The 27,206-nt window shown below is 45.3% G+C and overlaps 2 protein-coding genes across 2 annotated transcripts in view; both read right to left on the reverse strand.

Annotated features, from left to right (window-relative positions):
* The window catches only part of Ptpn12 (protein tyrosine phosphatase non-receptor type 12), an 87,430-nt gene extending 73,490 nt beyond the window's left edge, over nucleotides 1–13,940 (reverse strand). Inside the window, exon 1 of the mRNA XM_004652893.2 lies at nucleotides 13,775–13,940. Coding sequence (XP_004652950.2) covers nucleotides 13,775–13,873 — 99 coding nt within the window. The 5' untranslated portion in view covers nucleotides 13,874–13,940. The remainder of the gene's footprint in view (nucleotides 1–13,774) is intronic.
* Nucleotides 13,941–25,200: 11,260 nt separating this feature from the next.
* Nucleotides 25,201–26,899, reverse strand: LOC101600994 (alpha-enolase). The gene has a single exon (XM_004652688.3). It carries the CDS (start codon nucleotides 26,838–26,840, stop codon nucleotides 25,536–25,538), a length of 1,305 nt encoding a protein of 434 aa, XP_004652745.2. The 5' UTR covers nucleotides 26,841–26,899; the 3' UTR covers nucleotides 25,201–25,535.
* Nucleotides 26,900–27,206: the final 307 nt, after the last annotated feature.

Below are 27,206 nucleotides of genomic sequence, written 5' to 3' on the forward strand. Positions count from 1 at the left end.
ATCTGGGGAGAATCCTCAACTGGAATCATGGGATTGACCTCCCTCTCTTTTTGTCTTAGCCATTAAATACAACTACTTTTTGCCAGGCCTAATGGCATAGGCTGTAATTCTAGCTACTTGGGAGCAGAGGCAGGGAGATCCAAGTTCAAGACCCTGTACCAAAAACAAAAAGTAAAAAAGGGCTGGGTAAAGGAAGGGAGGACTGTTCACAATGCTGCCTTCCAGACACAAATACTCATGACCTCCACAGTGGCTGACACTACTACCTACACAAGACCTGCCTGGTAAGGGGGACATAGTATAACATCAAAATAGGAGAGAAGGGACTCAGTGGATCAGGGATTTGGGAGGAGGTGGAGTATGATCATGGTATATTGTCTATATGTATGGAAACTGTCAATAAAGTTTTTTTTAAAAAGAGCTGGGAATAGCTCATTGCTACAGCACTTAACCAGCATACACAAGGACCTAGGTAGGGTCAAATCTCAATGCCACAAAACCAAATCAAAACTCCAAAATACAACTTTTCTCTTTAGAAGGTGACTATCAAGTATGAGTTCCAGCAAAAGAAAGCTGATCATCACAGGGGTGAAACCTTAAAATACGCTAGTCCAGTCTAGTTCCGCCCTACACTCCATGGGGCAAGGAGTCCTTAGCCAAGGATACTGATACCTCCCTTTCTCTAAGCAAAGATCCTTCTGTCCACGTACTGTGAGTAAGCTCTCACCTTAGCCAACCCCACGCCCTTCACTACAGAACTCCACACATTCGTAGACTACCTACCTCTCTGGCAAGTTGATTCTGAGAAACAGGACAGTGAGACATAACAATGCTCGTCATTCGGAGCTCTTCCTTTATAGTCAGCAAAGGTAAACAAGACAGGTTAGACTACTCTAAAGGATGTTTGTGTTCAGCGCTTGCAGTCAAAATAGTAGAAGTCAAACTGAAGAAATGAGGAAAGCCAAGGAGTAGAGAAAAGGAAAGACAAGCAGCTCAACAGCCTCTACACAAAGAAATGGAGAAACATAGAAGGACAGCAATGCGCAAAGGCTGGGGAACGAGTCACCGAGGTAATGGATTGTTCTCATATTTTTTTAAACTACCTAGTTTATAAGCAGACTGTACCCAACCAGAAAGCTGTTTTGAAAATTTCAAGATATTTGCTCCACTTTTTTGGCTTTATTAATATTTCCTTCAGAAAGCACAGGTTAGCCTGAGCAGCATGGTGTCCATCTACTCTCCTTCATGACTTAGGTCAAATCCAGCTCTAATACCTTTTAAGATCTGAAACAAGCTCAGTTTTTACAGTTTCAGTATTCTAACATTAGAGTGTGTGATTCCTGAAGAAAAACCATCATCCACAGAGATAAAGGAGAGAAGATCTGGAGAAGACATCGTCCATGTTTCTGATATGTACAATGTAGATCTTTCCCTCCTCACTTGAGTTCTCAACACAAATGCAATCTTAAAACTTCTTCAAGCCGGGAGTGGTGGCGCACGCCTTTAATCCCAGCACTCGGGAGGCACAGGTAGGAGGACTGCTGAGAGTTCAAGGCCACCCTGAGACTACATAGTGAATTCCAGGTCAGCCTAGGCTAGAGTGAAACCCTACCTCGAAAAACCAAAATACTTCTTCAAGGGCTAGAGATGGCTTAGCAGTTAAGGCATTTATAAAAGCCCAACAAACTGAGTTCAATTCCCTGGTACCCATGTAAAGTCTCATGCACAAAGCAACTAATACATCTGGCATTCCTTTGCAGTGGCTGGAGGCCCTGATGCGCCCGTGCTCACTCGCTCGCGTGCTCTCTCTCTCTGTGTACTTGCAAATAACTAAATTAAAACAAAAACCAAAAAACTTCTTCAGAGTCCTGCAATGAAAAACTCAAATTCCTGCAGGATCAAAGCTAAGCAAGAGACTTACCGTTATAAATATGCTGCCTAGGCCCTAAAGACTATTTAAATGTAATTTTTAAAAATTATTTATTTATTTATTTGAGAGCGACAGACATAGAGAGAAAGACAGATAGAGGGAGAGAGAGAGAATGGGCGCGCCAGGGCTTCCAGCCTCTGCAAACGAACTCCAGACGTGTGCGCCCCCTTGTGCATCTGGCTAACATGGGATCTGGGGAACCAAGCCTCGAACCGGGGTCCTTAGGCTTCACAGGCAAGCACTTAACCGCTAAGCCATCTCTCCAGCCCAAATGTAATTTATTTTATTTACTTATTTGTCACCAGAAAGAGAGCAAGTGTGTGTGTATGAAGGGGTGGCTGGGGGGAGAAGAGTGCACCAGGGCCTCCTGCCACTGCAAACACACTCCACATGCATGCGCCACTTTGTGCATCTGGCTTTCTGTTGGCTACTGTGAATTCAAACCTGGGCCACCAGGCTTTGCAAGAGCCTTCAACTGTCGAGCCAATTCTCCAGCCCCAAATGTATTTAATGGGGCAAATATCGGACAGAAGGCGTTAAGAAGCACTGAGCTAGTGGCTCCAAGGTACAGCTCCAGGGGTGGATCAGTTTATCACTCAAGAAGCTCTGAGCAGAACCCCCAGCGCTCAAAACTAAAAGGAAAATGAAACTTTTCCTCTATCTTAGTGCTGGAGGAGGATCCAACCCCAGTCACTCTCCCACTGAGCTAAGTTCCTGTCCTACAAATCAAAAAACATTGATCTTGCTGTCTAAAAACCTTGTAAACAAAGAAAATACTACTTCATGTATCCAAGATAATGTAAAATCACCAGACTTAAGACCAATGATAAAACTGGGTATAATGGTGCATGTCTATAATCCAGCACTCAGGAGGCAAAGGTAAGAGGATGCAGTGAGTTCAAGGTTACCCTGAGACTTAAAGTTAATTCAAGGTCAGCCTGGGCCAGAGTGAGGTCTTATCTTGAAAAGCCAAAAAAAAAAAAGGCTAGAGAGATGGTTTGGCAGTTAAGATGCTTGCCTGCGAAGCCTAAGAACCCATGTTCAACTCTCCAGATCCCATGTAAGCCAGACACAAATGTGAGGCAAGCACCACAAGGTTGCACATGCCCGCTAGGTGACACAACATCTGGAGTTTGATCTCAGTGGCCGAGGCCCTGGCACACCAATTCTCTCTCTAAAAATAAAAATTAAAAGGTCCCATTGTAAAATTAAACTATGTCACAATGATAGGACATCAAAACATTACTGGCCCAAAGTCAATTTCATTCAACTCAAAGAGCATTTAAAGTTGGCCTTCCTTTAAGAACTATTATTTGGATATTTATCTTATAGTTATCCTGTTCCTTTCATCTAAAACCTCCAGTCCTTAGAAAGTCTCAAAGTGCTGCTTCTTGTCTGCATCTTCCATGTCTTTTAAACACCTAGTTCATCTGACATACTCCTTCAACAATCAGCTTAAATATAGTCTCTTTGCTGAAATTCCTTGATTTAGAAAGATTTACTATTTCCCTATTCCCTCATTTAAAATGTATTTTTCTTTATTTATTTGCAAGCACACAGAGAGAGAATGGGTGCGCTAGGACCTCATACCACCCACTTCAAAAGAACTCCAGGCACAAGTGCCACTTTGTGCATCTGGCTTTACATGTGGGTAGTGGGGAGCTGAACTCCAGCCTTTAGTCTTAGTAAGCAAGTGCCTTTAACCACTAAGATATCTCTCCAGCCCCCCCTTACTCCTTCATTTAAATCTTGAACACATTCTCATTGGAATAATACAAAATCTTCAATTATCCCTGACAACATTCTAAGTGATAATACATGGACACTTTATATACATATCTTGGTCTTCCAGGTGGGTACTACATCCTTAATCTCCCTAGAGAACCTATTTACAATCATAGACTAGATAAGAAACCAATGCTTGTATAACTCCAAAGCTTATTATTTTTCTAGCAATCTACATGCTCTAGTATTATGGGGACCTAAGCCCTTGGGAATCTAAGCTACAAACCTTTACAGATCTCCCTGAAGACCATAACCTAACCCCAGGAAAACACTCCTGTTTCTGACAAATCTGTTAAGTATTTTCAAAAGCCAACAAGTGTCTACAACATGGTGGGCCTTATAAATCTCAATAGATACCTGGGCTGGAGTCAGGGTATAGAAGTCAAAGTTCATAGTGGGCAACAAGTGCTTTAAAATAAGCTAGATTAAAATACTTATCAAAGAAAGTAAGAATGAAGTGCACTTTTGGTTCTATACTTCAAGTTAACAGGACAGTCACATTCTTGGGGGGGGGGATGTCATATAAGGGCTCTGGATCACCTTGAGGCCTGTGCTCTACCCTGTTTTTGCTAATTCATTTCTCTTTCTATCTCTGTCACCCCCTCCCTTAGGGTCCTACAGAGCCCAGGCTAGCCTCGGCTCACTATGTAGCCGAGGATACCTTGGAAGTCCTTATCACCATGCCTCCACCTCCCGAGGGCTGCGATTAGACTTGCACCTGCACACCTACTCTCTGTGGTGCTAGTGATCAAACCCAGGGCTCTGTGCATGCTTGACAGGCACTCTACCAAAGGAGCTACATTCTCCAGTTTCAGGGTCATGTTCTTTTATTTTTTGTTTTGTTTTGTTTTAACATTTTCTAGGTGTGAAGGTGCAGACCTATAATCCCAGCACTTGGGAATCTGAGGCAGGAAGATTGTGAGATCCTGTCTCAGAAAGAAAGAGAAGAAGGAAGGATGGAGGAGAGAGAGAGGGAGGGAGGGAGGGAGGTTAAAGAAAAGAGGAACCATTGAATACAACTGGAGCATACCTTTAATTCGATTACTGAGGAGGCCGAAGTAAGAGGATTGCTTTGAGTTCAAGGCCGCCCTGAGACTACTGAGTGACTTCCAGGTCAGCCTGGGCTAGAGTGAGACCCTACCTCAGAAAAACAAAACAAAAAACCCCACCTATATAAATTTTATTTTTCTGACCTTTAAAGTCCTAATCTATAAATAAAGGCTAGTTCTAAGACAAAAATTACATTCAATAAATAAACAAGACTGCATTCATTTAGTAGTACACTCAAGGACAAGAAGCCGCTTACTTCAGAGTACAGGACTTTGACACTGGAAGGGTAATGTGACACTGAAGGCACTTCATCCCATACGAAAAGGAGCAGAGGGGGGCTGGGGCATCTGGTTATAAAGCTGGAGGGACCTGAAGCTGCTTGTGGAAGCTTGCAGGCCCAGCACTTAGGAGGCAAAGGCAAGTCAGAGGACAACCAGGACAAGGAGGCAAGAACCTGTCTCAAAGAGCCAGAAACAAACAAACAAAGCTGGGGGAGGGGACAATGGAAATTAAGGAGTCAAAATTGGGAAGAAAATAGATATGCAAATAGTTTACAAGAATAATGGAACTTGGATTCAAAACTTTGAGTAGGCTTAGTCTTTTTGTTTTGTTTTTGTTTTTATGAGGAGGGGTCTCATTCTAGCCCAGGCTGACCTGGAACTCACTGTGTAGTCTCAGGGTGGCCTCAAACTCATGGTCATCCTCCTACCTCCACCTCCCGAGTGTTGGGATTAAAGGAGTGCACCACCACACCTGGCTCTGGCTTAGTCTTTAAATAAAAAATTCACTATGTAGTCTCAGGCTGGCCAGAAACTTACAGCAGTCCTCCTACCTCTGCCTCCTGCGTGCTGGGGTTAAAGGTGTGCACTATCATTCCACTTATGTTTTTTTTTTTTTTTGGTAATGAAGATAAAGTCATGTTTCCAACATGCTTTTATGTATGTGTATGAAAAAAAAATCATACAACTAAGAAGTAATAAAGAGATTAAACTCATGTCTCCTGATTTTACTAGCATGGTTATACCAATATTTCAAAGTAATATTTTAGGAGAGTATGATATGTGGAATGGACTGGATGAGACAAGAAAATGGAGGCAAGGAGAAAGCATCTATTGCTTAAAATCATTCCACAAACACAAAATTCTCTGGGAGAGTGTTCTAAGTGGGCTATGTCCCACCCAGTATATATATAGGTTCACTTACAGTGATTCCTGAATGCACACCAAGCAGTGTCCAGAGAAACATGATTCAAATTTATGTAGAAGAAGCTACAACCAATAAAAGCATACTCATTTGGGATGAAGAGATAGCTTAGCAGTTAAGGCCCTAAGAATGCATGTTTGGTTTTTCTTTTCTTTTTTTTCTTTTTCAAGGTAGAGATTCACTCTAGTCCAGGCTGACCTGGAATTCACTGTACAGTCTCAGGGTGGCCTTGAACTCATGGCGATCCTTCCACCTCTGCCTCCAGAGTGCTGGGATTAAAGGCATGGGCCTCCATGCCAGGCTAGAATGCATGTTTGAATTGCCAGGTCCCACATAGCCAGATGCATAGTGACACAAGTGTGCAATATGATACATACACACAAGAGGGCACACACATCTGGAGTTCATTCACAGTGGCTAAAAGTCCCTGACACACCCACTCCCCCCCCCCCCCCCCCCCCCGCAAAATAAAATAATAAAAGCCGGGCATGGTGGCGCACACCTTTAATCCCAATACTTGGGAGGCAGAGGTAGGAAGATCACGGTGAGTTCGAGCCAGCCTGAGATTACACAATGAAATCATAGGTCAGCCTGGGCTAGAGTAAGATCCTACCTCGAAAACCCAAAATAAATAAATAAATAAAAATTTATAAAAAAATCACACTCATTTACAACATCTAAAGTCAAGCTAGTTCCATTTCAGTGGATACTACAGTTAAACACACCTATGTGTAGGAGAGGGGAGAAACAGTTCTCTTGCTAGTCTAAGGAACAAGCCCTAGGACCACGTAAGAATTCACCTGATGAGGGCTGGAGAGATGGCTTAGTGGTTAAGCACTTGCCTGTGAAGCCTAAGGACCCCGGTTCGAGGCTCGGTTCTCCAGGTCCCACGTTAGCCAGATGCACAAGGGGGCGCACGCGTCTGGAGTTCGTTTGCAGTGGCTGGAGGCCCTGGCGCGCCCATTCTCTATCTATCTCTATCGGCCTCGTTCTCTCTGTCAGTCTGTCACTCTCAAATAAATAAATAAAGAATACAAAGACAGAAAACAAACAAGTACTGATAAAGAGGTAGAGACACTGGAACCCACTTGTACTCCTGGTGGGGATGCTGCAGTGTACAGCAGTTCTGAATGAAAGCCTGGCAGTTCTTCACCAGGCTAAGCAGGTATCTACCACTCTGAAATTCCACTCCTAGAGAACCAAAAACATACCCCCATAAAAATTCATACAAAATGTTCACAACAGTCTTACTCCTAGTTGCTAAAAAGTAGAATTAACTCAAATACCCATCAACAGGTAAATGAATAAATAGAATATAAAATGAACTCAGATTAAGTCATGAAAAGGAATTATGCTTAACAGACATACACTGCAACATGTTTGAGTCGAGAACATGCTCACACAGTGGGATAGCGCTCCCCTGCAATCCCAGCCCTGGGGAAGTCGCAGGAGGATTGCCACAAGCTCTGGGCCAGCCAGGGCTACATAACAAGACCAAAAAGGGGCTGCGCTGTCTCGGTGGGCCAAGTGATTGATGCACAGCACGAGGACCTGAGCTGAGAGCCCAGCACTCCTAACCGCTATGGAGACGGGAGAACGCCTGCCGCTGGCTGGCCACGCTGTCTAGCTGAACTGGTGAGCTCTAGGTTCAATGAGAGACTGTCTCCACAAAATAAGCTGGAGAGTGTCGCAGGAAGACATCTGATGTGCACCTCCGCTGCAGTTACCTTCTCACTGCTGGGACAAACACCCAGCCAAGAAGCAGCTTATGGGAGGAAGGGGTTTGTTTCAGGCTTACTTCATCACTCAGCCACAGCTGCAGCAGGAGCTGACTCTGAACAGACAGCTCAAGAGCCACCCCACCTCCTCCTGCAGGGAACTGCCTGCTGAAGACTTAAGCAAGGAAGCACAATGGTTTTTTGTTTTTTTTTTTGGAAGCATAATCTTAATCAAAGATTCCTGAGGTTATGGGAGACATTTACAATCAAACCACCAGTACGTCTAATCTGAAAACATGTGCCTACATATATGAACACACATACACGTACGCACACCATACACATATGCAAAAAATGAAAAAATAAAAACAAAAAATCCTATTATGTTAAGTGGCATCACTCACAAAACACCAAATATTAATGATGTTTCTGTTTATATAAAATTTCCAAATTAGGCCTGGGGTCACTTTGTGTGCAAGGTCATGAGTTCAGTTCCCATCACAGCAGATGAGACAAAGCCATTGGGCCGAGATGGATTAATGGTCTTCTGTGACTGGAGTGAGGGGCAGGACCACTGACTGCGAAGGGTTCCTTCTGGGGTGACGAAGCTGTTCTACAATCGTGGGCTTCCACAGCCCTATGGCGACACTAAAAACAAGTCACCTGTATGCTCCGAATGAACTTAATGACAGGCAATTGTATCTCAGTAAAGTTATTAATAACCTTAAAGACCCTGTAAGCCACAATACTGAATAAACATTAAAAATTTGATACTTACCTCTGTAGACAAAAATCTTTCTAGGCTTCAGTCCTCTCTACCTTTTTGTTTCTAACATTTCAAATCCAAATGCAGCACTGAAGATTACAGTGCTTTACTCAAAAAAACAAGGTCCAGGGCTGCAGAGATGGCTCAGCAGTTAAGGTGCTTGCCTTGAAAACCTAACAACTTGGGTTCAATTCCCCAGTACCCACATAAAGCCAGCTGCACAAAGTGGCACATGCATTTGGAATTTGTTTGCAGCAACTAGCGGCCCTGGCATGCCCATTCTCCCCCCGCCCCACACACACACTTGCAAAAAAAATAAAAAATAAAAAAAGACTAGGCCCCCTGGCTAGGCATGGTGGCACACACCTATAATCCCACATTCAGGAAGCAGAGGTAGGAGGATCCCTGGGAAATTTGAGGCCAGCCTGGACTAAAGTGATATCCTAACTCAGGAGGAAAAAAGGTCCTTTAAAAAAATTTTTTTTTTTTTTTTGGTTTTTTGAGGTAGGGTCTCACTCTAGCTCAGGCTGACCCGGAATAGTCTCAGGGTGGCCTCAAACTCACAACGATCCTCCTACCTCCACCTCCCAAGTGCTAGGGATTTAAGGTATACGCCTTCACGCCTGGCTTTCAATTTGCATCTAAATAATCTTACAAAAGAAAATAATATGTAAATAGTGTAAAATATATTATTTCTCATTTTTCTTAGAAGACAAAGGAGAAAGAACTCTCTGGTAACCTGGCTTTCTTCCAGTTTCTAAATGTTAAACTAATGGAAAGAAGCTATACTACAATCTGTATTTCACCTATTTCCTCTGGAAACCACTATGCTCTGGCTCCTTCCATATTCTAATCCTAAACTGCTTTTGCTAGTTGCCAAAGCACTTCTACTTGTCAAATGGATTTTCTCAACTTCACCTTTCCTCCCAGCATTACTTGACTCCAGTAACAATTTTCTTGAATGTCTCCCAGACTCCTCTGACATCTCTGGTTTCTGTCCCTCCACTAACCACACCTTCCTAGGAATAATCACTAATACTTCCTCCTCCTCGGCTGCCCTTTAACTACTGATGCTACCCAGCCTAAAACTGGTCACTATATGCTTGTGTGAATCAGCTCACCAGCCCTCCTACAACTCATGACACCTCCCTACTTTAGGAACCCCACCCTGTCAGCAACCTTGAGCTCCACATTCCCACTGGACACCTCATGGACAAACACACACACACACACACACACACACACACACACACACACACACACGTGTGTAGAGAGGGAGGGAGGGACAGACAGAAAGAATGGGCATGATGGGGCCCCAGCCACTGAAAATGAACCCCGCACACTTGCGCCACCCTGTGCATCTGGCTTATGCGGGTCCTGGGGAATCAAACCGAGGTTCTTTGGCTTTGCAGGCAAGTGCCTTAAGTGCTAAGCCAGTTCTCCAGCCCAACTCAATATTTTTAAAATATTTTTATTTATTTGCAAAGCAGAGAGCAATGAAAGAAGCAAGACCTAGAGAATGAGTTCACCAGGGTCTCAGGGTGCTGCAAACAAACTCCAGATGCATGTGCCACTTTGTGCATCTGGCTTTAAATGAGCACTGGGGAATCAAACCCAGGTCATTAGGCTTCTGCAGGCAAACGCCTAACCACTAGGCCATCTCTTTAGCCCCCAACTCAACTTTTAACATGTCCCAAACTAAATTTCTCCTCTTTTCCCTTAAAACTACCCCCACTCTTATTTCCTCACCTCTATTTGTTTCTCTTACTCCTTATTCTATACTAAAGGGTACCTACTAACTTAAGTGATAGTGTACTATCTAGAAGCCATAGCCACAGGACTATACTCAGTAGTGAATCACTAAGACACCTTTTTTAATTAGTTTAGTTACATAAACAGTTCCAGGCTGGTCTCAAATTCATAATCCTCCTGCCTCAGCTTTCTAAATGCTGAGATTACATGTGTGCATCACCACACAGGGCCTGAGACTTCTTACTCCTCATGAAATGTTAGGTGCCCTCCATTCTCCCTAGTTTAGTTCAAGGCAAGCCCTTTCTGCCAATACATTTCTATATATATGTAATTTTTTTAGTTTCTGAGAGAGAGAGAGATAGACAGACAGAAAGAGAATGGGTGCACCAGGGCCTCCAGTCACTACAAACGAAATCCACCATGTGCATCTGGCTTATGTGGGTACTGGGGAATTAAACATGAGTCCTTAAGCTTCACAGGCATGCGCTTTAACCACTAAGCCATCTCTCCAGCCCCCATCTCTATTTTTTTTTTTTTTTAATATTTTAGGGTTGGAGAGATGGCTTAGTGGTTAAGGCGTGTACCTGTAAAGCTAAAGCCAGGTCAAGGTGGCACCTGCATCTAGAGTTTGTAAACATGCATAGATGTTTATATTTTTTTAATACTTCCACTACTGTAAAGGTGTGTTAAGCAATTAAAAACTGTAAAGGTTTTATGCACAAACGCCAATCACAGTATGTAACAGAAAATAGAATGGACTTAAAACATTCAAGCACAAGCCAACTGTTAAGCAATTAAACAGTCACTTAGTGACATGGGCCCCTTGAATTATTTCTAGAAAGCAGCTGTAATAAAGGAAAAGCATTTATCAAAATCTAAGAAAACAAAACACAGCAGCTTCAGAATATAAACTGGGTATGGGTAGCTCACACCTGTAATCCCACCATTTGGTAGGCTGAGCAGAAGGGCAGTCATCAAGTTTAAGACCAGACTAGGCTACTGAGTTGAGACCTTGTCATAGAGAAAAGGGGATGGGGTGGGGAGGGGAAATTAGTTCTGTGCTTGGAATCAGACCAGAGTTCAAATGCTCAATCCGCTTTTTCACAGGTAAAACATTATCATTTCTGATTGTTATTAATAATGACTACCCTGTAGTTTCTAAATTTGAAATAGTATGATTTTAGAATTGAAGAAACAGGGTGGTAATAGTGAGAAATGTTAAGGTTTTGAAAGGCATTTTTGATCCACATCACAATTTAAGAATAAATTTATCAGATGGTCTTCACTTCTGTTTCCATGAGAGAGGACAGTTCCTTTCTAGCCTTCGGACTCAAAGGAAAAAGCAGCACCAACTGCCAGCAGTCTTAATTATAGCTACTGCTTATCAAGTCAGGAAATAAAAGGAGGCACTGTAAAAGAATAGCTTTAGTCATCACGTCTCTAATGTACAATCACCTAGCTATAGGAAAACCGATTTGGTCCTTGCGAAATGAAATCTCCAATAGGAATCCCTGACTCATTCCCAAAGCATGAACCCTCAGGCTCCTTCCCCTGTATAGGAGTTCAGGGGCTGGGCACTAGTCCTGATGGCCTGCACTACCAAACCATGTTCTTTGACAGAATATGCCCAGGGATAACAAGAGGACATGCAATCAAACAAGAAACAGCGGAGGATCACACTATCTCTGCTTTCACAACTGAAGAAGGACTGAAACCGTTTGTTTTGAACATCTATCTAAACAACCATCGGTCTTCTTGTGCTGCGCAGTAGTAGAAAGAGGACTCTATGCAATTACTGTAAATGACACCATTCAAAAGATAATACAATCAAAATTCTCAAAGGCAGGAAGGGCAAATGATCTATCCGCCTTTTCAGATCAAAAAGTGTTTTTTTTTTCCAAAATATGTAGTCTAATTATCAACAGGAAGTGTTTAAGGGATAGCTGAATTACAGATCTGGGAGGGTGGAATCACAAGAGCTCAACATTACTACTATAATGTGAAAAGCCAAAGGTCTCCTTTTCAAGTCATTACCAATTCCAACGCTAAAGCTTTACCAGACAGAAATCTCTTTAAAATACGAAAAGTATTTCACTATACCAAGTCATTTCACCTGCAGCTTGAAAAACCACCACACTGTAAAACAAACACTAGCTAATGTTTGGTGTCCATTCATCTTCGCAGGCATGAACTGCCTATCCTTCTCATAATCGGGATTCGAGTCAAGTGGTAATTCTTTAGAGATGTCCCTTGTCCGGGAACAAAATTTCTCCCAAGCCCTGACTCCTCGGATAAGGAGCAATCACTTCCTAAAGTCCCACTTCCTTTTCCATTCCCCAGACCTCCAGGGTTTCCAACGCCCCAGTCTTGCGCAACATCCGTAGGAGCAGCAGCCGCAACCACCGCCTCCGAAGCCGGGAAACAACCCTAGAGGGAACATTGTCCAGCAGAAAAATAAAAGGGGCGGAGAGGGGGGGTAATGTAGGAAGTCGGCTTCTGGTCCCACGCCTTCGGATCTGACCCTCTCATAGTGATGCATGTACAGCAATGCCACGAACTAGACTTTTTAACCCTTACCTTCACTCTCCAGTCTGCCTACCCGAGCAGAGGGCGGAAAGGGGGGGGCGGCGGCGAGGAGGTTATCTCCCAGTTCAGGGCTTTCGGCCCATATGGACGCCTCCGCCCCACCAGGACTATTGTTCCCAAGTTCCCCACCCCCACCCCGGATAGGAAGTGATAGTCACATCCCCTACGCCTTCGGCAATATCCCCTAAGGAGTTCCAAGTACGCTTCCTATAGGACGGCCCCCACCTCTCCACCTAAAGTCCTATTGACCTCACGACCACCCCAGACTTAAATGTCTTCTAAGTAGAATCCAGACCCGGTCAATGAAGCTCGGGTCAATGACCAGGAAGATCCCTTAATTTAAGGGCAATCCTTCGGCAAAAGCATGGGCGACACGTAACTGTGAACCCAAAAGCCTAAGCGTTTTAAAGTCCCTACCTCGATCCACTTTGGAGGCCGGCTTCGGCTCAGGGACCCCCCCAAAAAAAAAAAAATAAACAACAACCCAAACCACGAGTTCTCGCTAACCTCAACAGCCCTGCACGTCCGTCGGTCCGTCGCCACACGCTCTCCCGCCGGACGCGAGGGGCAAGGCCGGGCGGACCCGGCGGGTGTCAAGGCGAAGCAGCCCCCCGGCGCGCCTCGCCCGCGCCCCATCCGCCTCCGCCTCCCGGCTCGAGAAACAATAGGTGGTCGCGGGCGGCGATGCCGGGTGCAGGCTCGGCCGGGCGTCCCTATCCCCGAAAGCGCCGCGGGCGGGCGGGCGGGCGGACGGACAGACAGACGGACGGTCGCAGAAGGGGGCCCGCGGAGCCCCGGGGAAAGAGGAAGAAGAAAGGCGGCTGCTCCGCAGACCACCGGGCCCTCGGGGTCGGAGCGCGCGCGCCCTCCGCCCGGTGCTCACCGCCGCGCACACAAAGCGCTCGGCAGCCCCGGGGACCGAGGGGGAGAGAGGGAGAAGGGGACAGCCCGGCAGGCGCGGCGACCGCGAGGGCGGACACTCACCATGAAGTCCCGGGCGAAGTTGTCCTCCCCATTGTGATCCGGACTCTTCATGGCCTGGACCCTCTGGATGAATTTCCTCAGGATCTCCACTTGCTCCATCCTCCCGCGTCGCCCGGGCTGCGGTCGCCGGCCCGCCCGCAGAGCGCGCTCCGTCTTCCCCAGCTCGCTCGGCCGCCTCGGTCCCTCCCTCCCGACCCCCTCGCTCCTCCCCACCGCGCTAGGCGGCGGCACCGGCCTGGCTCCAGACACCACAACTTCCAGGAGCAAGCGAGCCGCGGTGGCTAGCGCCAACCCCAACCCCCAGCTTGCTCCATCCTCCTTCCCCGCCCTCCTCCCCCCCCCCCCCGACCGTCCGTCCGTCCGTCCGACCGTCCGTGCGTCCGACAAGCCGCCGCCGCCACCGCTGGAACACCGCTCTCCGCTCGCCCTGCCTCCCTCCCTGCCCCCCACACCACCACCACCACCTCTTCCCGGTTCTTCCTCCCCCCCACCCCCCACGAGCAGCCGCCGCCGCCGCCGCCGCCTCTCCCCACGGGCGCGTCCCCGCCGACACCCAGACGCGCGAGCACGCGCGGCCCCGCCCCGAGCGCAACGACGCCGCGCCGGCCGCCCCCGCTCGCCGGGAGCCACGCCCCCTCCGCCACGGCCACGCCCACACGCGTAGGCCACGCCCCTCCACTCTGCGCTGAGTGGCTGGAGGGCGCTGCGGCTCGTCTGCGGCTCCACTTCCGGGGCGTGTCCCGCCTGCGCCGCGGGTTGGCTCGCTGGGGTGAGGATGGGCTGTGGAGAGCGAGCTGAGAGTAGACTTCAGTCGGACTCGCGGCCCTCGCCACCGACTGGAGACGGGGAAGAGCTTGTTCCCACAAGGCCTCGGCGCCACCGGCAGTCGTGGGCTGGGACTACAAGCCCCGGCCTGCGTGGAGGGGAACCGAGGTTTGCTGGGAATTGTAGTAGTGTCACCTCCAGCGTTCCCAGCGGGTTGGGTTCTCCTCTTTCTTGGAAGTGGGCTGCATTTACGCTTTGACACTTAGGGGATTGCTGCGAACTGTTTCTTGAGTGAAAAGACCTGGGTCTTTGCAAGTCCATTTCAGCCTTGTGCAGTGTGTATGTATGTGTGTGTGTGTATGTGTGTGAGTGTGTAAGACGCAGAGTGCGTCCTTCACATGCCACGCACATGGTAGGGGCACAGGCTTGCTGAATCAAAGAAAATATATCTTAGCGCCTATTTAGGTTCGCACTGCATCAGAATCGAATGGGAGACCTTCTCTTGTACAATGGATTTTAAATTTTTGTTTATTTTTATTTATTTATTTGAGAGCGACAGACGGACAGAGAAAGGCAGAGAGAGAGAATGGGCGCGCCAGGGCTTCCAGCCACTGCAAACGAACTCCAGATGCATGCGCCCCCTTGTGCATCTGGCTAACGTGGGTCCTGGAGAATGGAGCCTCGAACCCGGGTTTTCTTAGGCTTCACAGGCAAGCGCTTAACCGCTAAGCCATCTCTCCAGCCTGTAGAATGGATTTTATAAGTCTTGGACCAGAGAGCATTCTGATATGACTGACCTTTTTATAAAGTGATTCACTGATCAAGGTGCCCCAGCAAAAGAATGTAATTTTGCTTTCACAACAGAACATTGCCTCTCACTAAGGGACAAGAACTTGCAGTACCGACTTAAGTGAAGGATTTGATCTATGGACTAACTGTTCTGTTAGAGCCACAAACATGTCTTTGCACAGTAGGTTGTCAGGGAATTTGGTTAAGAAATGAAAAATCAGCCGGGCGTGGTGGCGCACTCGGGGGGCAAGGGTAGGAGGATTGCTGTGAGTTTGAAGCCAGCCTGAGATTACGTAATGAATTCCAGGTCAGCCTGGGCTAGAGTGAGACCCTACCTCGAAAAGAAAAAAGAAAAATCGGGGGCTGGAGAGATGGCTTAGCGGTTAAGGGGCTTGCTTGTGAAGCCTAAGGACCCAGGTTTGGTTTCCGAGTACCCACAGAAAGCCAGATGCACAAGGAGGCTCATGCATCTGAAGTTTGTAGTGGCTGAGGCACCCATTCTCTCTTTCTCAATATTCCTCTTACTCTCTCTCTCAAATAAATAAATATTTTTTTAAAGAAATTAAATATCAATAATGGGATAATCCCCTGGCTGAAGTTTAATGTATTATGAAATTTAATGAAAAAAATGGATGAAATAGGTGTGAGTAGCAACATGCCATTTATATTTTTAAAAATATTTAGTTGGGAATAGCACATGGAGAGTCAGTATGAATACAGCCAGGGCCTCTTGCTGTTGTAAAGGAACTCCAGACACATGTGACCCGTTGCGTATCTGCCTTTACGTGGGCATTGAAAATCAAATCCAAGCTGTCAGGCTTTGCAAGCAAGCATGTTTAACCACTAAGACACCTTCCCAGCCCTCATTTATTGAAAATAATAAATCAGCTTACTGTCAAAAATAGGTGCCTGAGGGCCGGAGAGATGGCTTAGCACTTAAGGCACTTGCCTAAAAGCCTAAGGACCCAGATTCAATTCCCCAGTACCCATGTAAAGCCAGATACACAAGGTGGCGTATGTGTTTGGAATTCATTTGCAGTGGCTAGAGGTCCTCACACCTATTCCCGCCCCCCCCCCCGCACCCCCGGTCTTTTAAATAATGAACATTTAAAAAAAATAGGTGCTTGTAGATGAATTCTTTCAAATCTTTTGTTTATTTTTGTTTTTTTGAGATAGGGTCTTGCTCTAGCCCAGGCTTACTTGGAATTCACTATGTAGTCTCAGGTTGGCCTTAAATTCACAGCAATCCTTCTATCTCTATCTCTGGAGTACTGGTATTAAAGGCATGTGCCATCATGCCTGGCCCAACTACTTTATATACATATGTACCTGAAAAGAGATAACAGTGGCTTGGTTTGAGTTTTTTTTTTTTCTAAATATCTTTATATCTGATAGAGAGTTTAGGCATAACAGGGCATCTTGTGACCATAGATGAACTCCAAACACACATATGATTTTATGCAACCGGCTTAACATGGGTAATGAGAAATCAAAACCATGCCAACATTTATCTATTATTTATTATTTGAGAGAGAGAGAGAGGAAGAGTATATGGGTACCCCAGGGCCTCGTGTTGCTGCAGACTAACTCCAGATACAGTGCACCACTTCGTGCATCTAGCTTTATGTGGGTACTGAGGAATCAAACCTGGGATGGCAGGCTTTGTAAGCAAGCACTTTTAACCTGTGAACCATCTACCCAGCCTCTGGTTTGAGATTTTTTTAGTCAGTTTCTCCCTACATAGTCCAGGCTGGCCTGGAATTAGAGATGCCTCCTCCCATGTGCTGGAATTGCAGGCAGTCCATACAGTGCCTGTCAAGTTATACAGTTTTGTTCAGCGTTTTAAAAAAATGCAGGGGCTAGGGCTGGAGAGATGGCTTGATGGTTAAGGTGCTTGCCTGCAAAGCCAAAGGACCCAGGTTCGATTCCCCAGGACCCACGTAAAGCCAGATGCACAAAGTGGCACATGCATCTGGAGTTCATTTGCAGTGGCTGGAGGTGCTGGTGTGCCATTCTCTATCTGCCCCCCCTCCAGTAAATAAGTAAGTAAAATATTTAAAATATATACTTTTAAAAAATGTAGGGACTGGGGAGATGGTTTAGTTGGCAAATTGCTTTCCAGTGACCTAAGTTTGAAACTCTAGCACCCACATAAATGCCAGGCCAGTGTGGCAGCCCATCTGAAATCTTAGTGCTGGGGAAGCAGAGACAGGGAATCCCCTAAGCAGATTGGCAGGACTAGCCAAGTCAGTGAGCCCTAGGTTGCAATATGACACAGACCCTGCCTCAGTGCATAAAGTGGATAACAAAGTAATGGAGGATTTCACCCAACATCAACCTCTGATCTCCAAAACACACGCACCCACACACATGAATACGCATACACATGCACACTCACTACATACACACATACCAAATAATAATAATTCAGGAGCCAGGCGTGGTGAGGCAGGCCCGTAATACCAGCATTTAGGAGCATGAGGTAGGAGGAAGTTTGAGGCCTATATTACGAGACCAGTTTTCAAGAAAAGGAAATCACTTAAAGGAATAGTTTTATTTTTAAAACTTATTCAGAGTAGGGTCTGTGGTAAATCTTAGCTACTGAAATTTCACTGGATGTGAGAAAAAGTCAGATTCTAGGCATGTAGAGAATGAAAGAAGTGGTCAGGAGTGCCTCTACTTTTTAGGTGTTTTGTTTGTTTCTGAGAAAGGGTCATACTCTGTAGCTCAGGCTGTCCATGAACTCATGGCAATCCTCCTGCCTCAATCTCCTCAATGCTGGGATTAAGGGCATGTGCCACCACACCTGGTTTATGAAAATTCTTAAGTTGATGAATGCCTGATGAGTGATGCAAACGTGTGGTTTAACAATTGTGAGAAGAGAAGAGGATTTTTTAGACCAAGCTGCCTGAGAATACGGTGGTCACAGAAGCAAATCTTGAAGGATAAGTGAGTCGCAGAGGAAAGAAAATTCCCTGGACGAGATACGTGGTGAACCAAAAGTTTCAAGGCAGAAGGAAGTGTAGAGCAGAACTTGTGTGTCTGTGTGAAGGCTGCCAAGGAGACTGACCGCTAGAAAGTGCTGAATGCCCAGCTAAGGATTTGAACTTGAACCTAATACTGTAGACAGTGGGAGCCACCAGAGGTTCCCTCTCTCCCTTCGTTCCTTCCTTTCTTTTGATGTGTGTGTTTGTGTGTGTATGTATGTGTGAATGATGTGTATGTGTTCATGCGTGTGAGTGCAAGTGTGCCTATGTGGAGGTCAAGGACAACTGCTGATGTCAGTCCTCACCTTTGACCTGATTTTGAGGTATTCCCCCATTCTCATGGTTGTTCCTCACTCTGTTCACCAGTCTACCTTTGAGCTTGGGGAAATTCTGTCTCCCTTTCCCTCTAGTCCTGAGCATGCTGGGATTACAGAAGCCCATTGAGACTTTGGCTTTCCCATGGGGTCCTGGGATCTCAGTTCAATTACTCAAGTTTGCATAGCAAGCACATTCTCCACCGAGCCATCTTTCCAGCCCCTACCAAAGGTTCTGAAGCTAAAAATAATGAAAGTGAGAAAATATGAATCTGGTGCTTTTGTCCAAATTGAAAATTAATATGGGGGAGAGAATGGGATGAGAGATACCGAGAGGATTTTTCTTAAGAATATTTTAAGAACTATTAGGTGTAGTTGCCTCGAGACTCATCAGTAGAAGGGAAATGATTTCTAGTGTGTATAACCTTTTGTAATTTTTTTATTTTTGTTTTTAAATATTCTATTTATTTGAGAGAGAAAGACAGAGAGAGAGAGAAAGGCACATAGAGAATGGGCACACCAGGGCCTCCAGCCATCACAAGTGAACTCTAGATGCATGTGCTACCTTGTGCATCTGGCTTTATGTGGGTACTAGGAAATCGAACCTGGGTCCTTTGGCTTTGCTTGCAAGTACCTTAACCATTAAGCCATCTCTCAAGCCCAAATTTATTTTATTTATTTATTTATTTATTTATTTTTATTTATTTGGGAGACAGAGATATTTGAGAGACAGAGAGAATATGAGGCAAAAATTGGTTGCAGCAGGGCCTCTAGTCACTGCAAACTTCAGATGCATGTCCCACCTTGTGCATCTGGCTTTATGTGGGTCCTAGGGAATCGAACCTAGGTCCTTTTGCTTTGAAGACAAGCGCCTTAACCGCTAAGCCATCTCTCCAGTCACCAGGTTTTTTTTTTATTTTTGAGACAAAGTTTCACTACTTAGCCAAAGCTGGCCTTGAATGCTTCAATTTTCTCTGTAGCCCAGATTGGCTGCAAATTTACAATCCTTCTATCTCAGCCTCCCAAGTGCTAGGATTATAGATGTGTGCCACCTTTTATATTCTGAATATTTTACTATATGAATGCCTTGCTTTTCCAACAAAATTAAATCTATTTTATTAAAAATGTTAAATTTAGCCAGATGTGGTGGCGCATGTCTTAATCCCAGTACTCTGGAGGCAGTGGTAGGAGGATCACCATGAGTTCTAAGCTACCCTGAGACTACATAGTGCATTCCAGGTCAGCCTGGGTTAGAATGAGACCCTACTTTGAAAAAAAGAAAATTAAGTTTGGGCTGGAGAGATGGCTTAGCAGTTAAGGCACTTGACTGTAAAGCCTAAGGACCCCTATTCGACTTTACGGATCCCACGTAAGCCAGATGCACAAGGTGGCACATGCATCTGGAGTTTGGTTGCAGTGGCTGGAGGCCCTGGCATGCCAATTCTTTCTCTCTGTCTTGCTCACTTGCCCTCATTAAAAAAAAAAAATACAAAATTTTAAAATTTATTCCAGGTGATGGCAGGAATGGCAACATTGTTTGTGGAAACACAGAGGATGAAGGTGGCAGATCTTTGGGAAGGTTCTGTGTGTGCATGTGAATGGCAGACATGCATGCATGAGCCACAAGACAAGCTTGTATGTGTATTCCTTGGGCATTGTCCACCTTTTTTTAAAACCAGGATCTCTCATTGGCCCAGAGCTTGCCAAGTAGGATAGACTGGCTGGCCAGTCAGCCCCGGGGATCCTCCTGTCTCCACATCCCAAGCTCTGGGATTACAAGCATGTGCCACCATGCTCCATGCCCAGCATTTTTTTTACACATGTTCTGGGAATCAGACTCAGGTCCTCATGTTTGCACAGCAAGCACTTTACCGACGGAGCGTCTAAGTGCTTGACTTCTATTATCAATTCATACAGACCAGCCTGGTACAGGTAGGTGATCTGAGTTTCCAAGTTCAGTTCTTACAGGAATCTGAACTTGGAAACCTACACAGGATAAATCATTGAAGCAGAGCAGAAGTGGACTGTATGCTATGAGGCAGGATTAGGTCTTGGCAAGCTGGAGCCTTGTGAGAGAACAGAAAATATAAAGAACCTGATTAGTAAAGAAAAGAACATTGAGCAGGCACCCAGCAGTATGTCAAGATATTATGATGCAACTCATGTGGCCATCTAGATGATTCCTTGGAGCAGTAACTTTCCAGCACATTTTACTTTACCTGACTTTTGACAAATTCTGCTTTTCTTCTTCTCCTTCCTTCCTTTCTTTTCTTTTCTTTCCTTTTTTTTTTTTTTACATTTTTGAGGTAGGGTCTCACTCTATCCCAGGCTACCTGGAATTCACTCTGTAGTCTCAGGGTGGCCTTAAACTCACGGTGATCCTCCTACCTCTGCCTCCCGAGTGCTGGGATTAACGGCGTGTACCACCACGCCTGGCTTTTATTTTATTTCATTTTATTTTATTTTATTTATTTTTTGAGGTAGGGTCTTGTGCTAGCCCAGGCTGACATGGAATTCACTCTGTAGTTCCAGGCTGGCCTCGAACTCATAACAATGCCTATTTCTTCCGCCTCCCGGAGAGCTGGGATTAAAGGTGTGTGTACCACCATGCCTGGCTAAAAATTCTGCTTTTCTTGAAACACTAGGAGATGAAAGCATGGCTCTCAGGTCAGAGAGATGAATGCTCAAAAATGTTCTCCATTTATTATTCAGGGCAAGTCCGTTAACTTGTCACCTCCATCTTTTCTTCTAGGAAAGCCACCTGGTATGTTAGTAACATGTGTTTAACCATTGGTACACTACACATTAGGCTTGCTCATAGAAAACAAAACAAAGCAAAAAGTTAAGTCCTTTTTAGAAGTTTTACTTTGTTACCTTCTGTCTCCTTTCCTTCAGCTCCTTTCTATACTAACCACCGTCATTTTAGGGAAATGCATAAGGAGATAGAGGAACACTAAATAGCATTTAAAATCTTAGTTTTTTGGTGAAAGTTTGAGTGAGAATGAGGAGTTTACAAACATTGGAAAGAGGCTTCAGGATTATATGTTGATGGTCACAGTATCCCTTTCATCTTCAGCTCAAATAACAATAATATTTTCTATCTGTAAAAGTTTTAACTTTTGGACTGTTTCTACTTCTTTTCTCAAAAAAAAAAAAAGCTATGGTTGTTAAAGCTTTCATAGCATTTATAAGCTCTTGGTGAGTTGAACATCCTTTTCTTCCTTTAATTTGGTATCCCTAGCCTCATTAATAGATGAAAAGCCAAATGAAACCCAGGGAGTGAACATGATTTACTTGCTTGTAGAAAATAAACATCAGACACATGAGCAGAGCTCACAGTTCCCGAGTTTCCAGCTTGTTGCATAAACCACTGAGTCACACACTTCTACACCTGGTATAATTGATGTGAAACTACAGGGGTGGATTCAAACCAGTCTTGGGATTCTACTGTTAACTTGCTATTTCATTCTGTGGGAAGAAAATTCTTCTCTAGTTTATTCCTGGTGTCTTCCTTTACTCCCTCATTCTTAACCCTAGTTTCAGAAAGAAAGAAAGAAGGAAGGAAGGAAGGAAAGAAAGAAAGAAAGAAAGAAAGAAAGAAAGAAAGAAAGAAAGAAAGAAAAAAAAGTTGTTGACCATTTTCCTCATTTGTGAACTCTTTGTTGGTTTTTCGAGTTAGTCTCACTCTAGCCCACACACTGACCTGGAATGCACTATATAGTCTTAGGGTGACATTGAACTCACAGCAATTTTCCTACCTCTGCCTTCTGAGTTCTGGGATTAAAGGTGTGAGCATCTGTGAACTTTTTGCTGAAATATATAATCTAATAAAAAGGAAAAGGGTCAAAATGGGTCTGGAGTTGATGAGTACAGATTAAATTTGCAAGATGAAGAAGGTCTCGAGATCTGGTTCACAGCAGAATAAAAATAATGCTCTTGAATTCTGCATTTAAAAATGGTTAAACTGAGCTGGGCGTGGTGGCGCACGCCTTTAATCCCAGCACTCGGGAGGCAGAGGTAGGAGGATCGCTGTGAGTTCGAGGCCACCCTGAGAATGCAGAGTGAATTCCAGGTCAGCCTGAGCTAGAGTGAGACCCTACTTCAAAAACAAAAACAAACAAACAAACAAAAAAAAAAATGGTTAAACTGGGTGTGATGGCACACACTTTTAATCCCAGCACTTGGGAGGCAGAGGTAGGAGGATTGCAGAGTTTGAGGAGGACACCCTGACATTTCAGAGTGAATTCTAGGACAGTCTGGGACAGAGTGAGGCCTTACCTTGAAAAACAAAACAAAACAGCAACATAAAAGGTTAAGGCTAGCCAGGCATGGTGGTGCACCCCTTAAATCCCAGCACCTGGGAGGCAGAGGTAGGAGGATCACTGAGTTCAAGGCCAGCTACATAGTGAATTCCAGGTCAGCCTAGGCTAGAGAGTGAAACCCTACCTCGAAAAACCAAAATAAATAAATAAATAAAATAACAATAAAAAAAGGCACACTCCTTTAATCTCAACACTCAGGAGGCAGAGGTAGGAGGATTGCCATGAGTTCAAGGCCATCCTGAGACTAGAGTAAATTCCAGATCAGCCTGAGCTAGACTGACACCCTACCTCGAAAAACAAAACAAACAAATAAATAAAATAAGGATGGTTAGAATATATTAAATATATTTCACCACAACAAAAATTAATATATTTAAGCCTTCAATGTGCTTTTATATTTTTACCACATCCATTATTTTGTGAAAATGATTTTTTCAAAGATTTTTAAAAAAATTTCATTTAGGACGGGGCATGGTGGCGCACGCCTTTAATCCCAGCAGTGGTAGGAGGATCACCATGAATTCAAGGCTACCCTGAGACTACAAAGTTAATTCCAGGTCAGCTTGGGCCAGAGTGAGACCCTACCTTGAAACAACAACAACAACAAAAAAACACATTTATTTATACAAGGGAGGGAGAGAGATTGTGAGAGAGAGGCAGAGGAATATAAAGAGGATGGACACACAGCCAAGGCAAGCAAACTCCAGACACATGTGCTACCTTGTGCATCTAGCTGGCTTACGTGGGTCCTGGGGAATCAAACCAAGGTCCTTTGGCTTTGCAGGCAAACACCTTAACCACTAAACCATCTTTCCAGCACCTGAAAAATGGTAACTATATAGCTGAGATTTTACTTATCTTTTCAGTTAATTAGTCTGTGGTTAAACATAAATAATTGGTGGTGTTAATGAGTTGCACGAATCTAAAAAAAAAGAATCTAATAAAGGAAACTTCCAAGATTTACCAAAATATTACACAAAGATATTCTTTTTTTTTTTTTTTTTTTTTTTTGAGGTAGGTTCTCACTCTAGCCCAGGCTGACCTGGAATTCACTATGGAGTCTCAGGGTGGCCTCGAACTCATGGTGCTCCTCCTACCTCTGCCTGCCGAGTACTGGGATTAAAGGCATGCACCACCCCGCCCAGCTAAATCTCTTAATACCTGTAGAATTCTGCAAGCCATTTTATGCCCATATTGTATTTCACTAGTGAAATCATTACATGAATGATTCACCTTGTCATTGTGCATCATATTTCAGGATGCCCAGTTTATAGACATTCAGTACTTGACAATCTGTTAGACATTACTGTTAGTACCTTGTTTCAACTAAAGAACATTTATGATCTTATAATTATTTTAAGAATATTTACTTATTTGAGAGATTGAGAGAGAGAGACAGAGAGGCAAACAGAGAGAGAATGGGCCTCTAGCCACTGCAAATGAATTCCAGATGCATGCGCCTTCTTGTGCATCTGGCTTACGTGGGTGGGTACTGGGGAATCAAATCTGGATCCTTTGGCTTTGTTGGCAAGTGCTCAACCACTAAACCATCTCTCCAGCCCCTTAAAATTATTTTTAACAATTTTTATTTATTTGAGAGAGAGAGAGAAGGGGGGGCAGACAGATAGAATGGGCGTGCCAGGACCCTCAGCCACTGCAAGCAAACTCCAGAGGTATGTGACACCTTGTGCTTCTTGGGTCCTGGGGAATCGAACCTAAGGCAAGTGCCTTACCTGCTAAACCATTTCCCAGCCCCTTAAAATTATTATTATTTTAAAAAAATTTTGTTTATTAATTTGAGAGCGACAGAGAGAGAAAGAGGCAGATAGAGAGAGAGAATGGACGCGCCAGGGCCTCCAACCTCTGCAAACGAACTCCAGACGTGTGCATCTGGCTAACGTGGGTCCTGGGGAATCAAGCCTCAAACCAAGGTCCTTAGGCTTCACAGGCAAGCGCTTAACTGCTAAGCCATCTCTCTAGCCCCCTTGAAGTTATTTTTAAAGGCTGGTGATGTAGGTCAGTTAGTAGAATGATTGCCTAGCATGCACAAAGCCCAGTATTTGATCCCTGGCACCACATAAACTGGACACGGTGCCACACACCTGTAATCCAAGTACTCAGGAAATGGAGGCAGGAGGATCAGGTGAGTCATGTCATCCTCAGGAGAGTTTTTGACCAGCCTGAGATCTGAACTCGTTCTCTCTCTCTCTTTTTCTCCCCCCGTCTCTTTTTCCTTTTTTTTTTTCCCATGGGTCACTGAGGCTTTTATTTTGTGCATAAAACCACCGGGGGGTCTTGCCTGTGGCCACCCTGGAGATTACACTGGAGGCATGAGGGCTCCAGACAGTGGGTGGGAAGAGAGGTGACAATGTCTTGGACCAATCACATGATTACAGAGCCGGGGTATCTGACAGGGCTCCCGTGTGGTCAGGGGCAGCTTCGGCGCTCTAAGGAAGCGGTGGCAGGAGCTAACTACAGAAGCCCAGCACAACAAGAACGGGCCTGGAGGCGGGTTGCTGACATCAAGGGCAGGGTCTAAGCAGCTGGTGTTGACTGAGGGCTCCAGGGCTCGTCTGTCCTCCGCTTACTTGGCCAGGGGGTTTCTGAAGGCCCTGCCGGCAAACTTAGCTTTGCTGCCCAGTTCCTCCTCAATCCTGAGCAGCTGGTTGTACTTGGCCAGGCGCTCAGATCGACAAGGTGCACCAGTCTTGATCTGCCCAGTGCAGAGGCCCACAACCAGGTCAGCAATGAAGGTATCCTCAGTTTCCCCAGAGCGGTGGGACACCATGACACCCCAACCATTGGACTGTGCCAGCTTGCACACCTGCAGAGACTCTGTCACAGAGCCAATCTGGTTCACTTTGAGCAGGAGGCAGTTGCAGGACTTCTCACCGACAGCCTTAGCAATCCGTTTTGGGTTGGTCACCGTGAGATCATCCCCCACTACCTGGATACCCGCACTCGCTGTAAACTTCTGCCAAGCTTCCCAGTCATCCTGGTCAAAGGGGTCTTCAATGGACACCACTGGGTAGTCTTTGATGAAGGACTTGTACAGGTCAGCCAGTTGGTCAGGCGTGATGTACCTGCTGGCATCGTCAGGAGACTTGAAGTCCAGGTCATACTTGCCGGACCTGAAGAACTCAGAGGCAGCCACGTCCATGCCAATGACCACTTTGTCAGTGTAGCCAGCCTTCCCAATTGCGTTCTTCAGCAGTTCCAGGGCTCCTTCATTCTCCGGGAGGTCAGGTGCAAACCCTCCTTCGTCACCCACATTGGTGGCGTCTTTCCCATATTTGTCCTTGATGACGTTCTTCAGGTTGTGGTAAACCTCTGCTCCAATGCGCATGGCCTCCTGGAAGCTGGATGCACCCACGGGGAGGATCATGAACTCCTGCATGGCCAGCTTGTTCCTGGCATGAGAACCCCCATTGATCACATTGAAAGCCGGCACTGGCAGGATGACGTCAGGGTTGCCAGCCAAGTCAGCAATGTGGCGGTACAGGGGGACCCCCTTCTCCACAGCGCCAGCTTTGCACACAGCAAGGGACACACCCAGGATGGCATTCGCACCAAACTTGGATTTATTTTCAGTGCCATCCATCTCGATCATCAACTTGTCAATCTTCTCCTGTTCCACAACACCCAGTTTCTTGCTAATCAGGGCAGGTGCAATAGTTTTATTGATGTGCTCAACAGCCTTTGAGACACCCTTCCCCATGTAGCGCGTCTTGTCGTTGTCTCGGAGCTCCAGGGCCTCATAGATACCAGTTGAGGCACCGCTGAGCACAGCAGCTCGGAAGAGACCTTTTGAGGTGTAGAGGTCAACCTCAACCGTGGGATTTCCACGAGAGTCAAAGATCTCTCTGGCATGGATCTTGAGAATAGACATGATGAATTTCGCTCAGGAGGATCACAAGATGCTGCACACACGGAGGAGAGCGCTAAGTGAAGAGCCTTTTTTTTTTTTTTTTTTTTTTTTTTTGAGGCAGAGTTTGAGGAAGCTAATGGTGAACTCACTATGTAGACCAGGCTGGCCTTGAACACGTGGCAATCCACTTGCCTCTGCTTCCCAAGTGCTGATATTACAGGCTGGAGCCCCTGTGGCTCTTTTAGTACGCACTACTAGCTTCAAATAGTTTATCTTAAATTTGGAGGTATGTTTACTTTTTCAAATAAATTAATTTATCCAGGCAGCTAGCTGCCTTCTCATTATCAATTCTTACATAGTTCCAGAATTTCAAATCTGATGAAATAT

The sequence above is a fragment of the Jaculus jaculus genome, chromosome 16 (genome assembly GCF_020740685.1).
Source record: "Jaculus jaculus isolate mJacJac1 chromosome 16, mJacJac1.mat.Y.cur, whole genome shotgun sequence".
Classification (NCBI taxonomy): Eukaryota; Metazoa; Chordata; class Mammalia; order Rodentia; family Dipodidae; genus Jaculus; species Jaculus jaculus.

Bases quoted from the DNA above. Each gene is read 5' to 3' on its own strand.
- LOC101600994 (XM_004652688.3), bottom strand. From the start codon at position 26,840: ATGTCTATTCTCAAGATCCATGCCAGAGAGATCTTTGACTCTCGTGGA.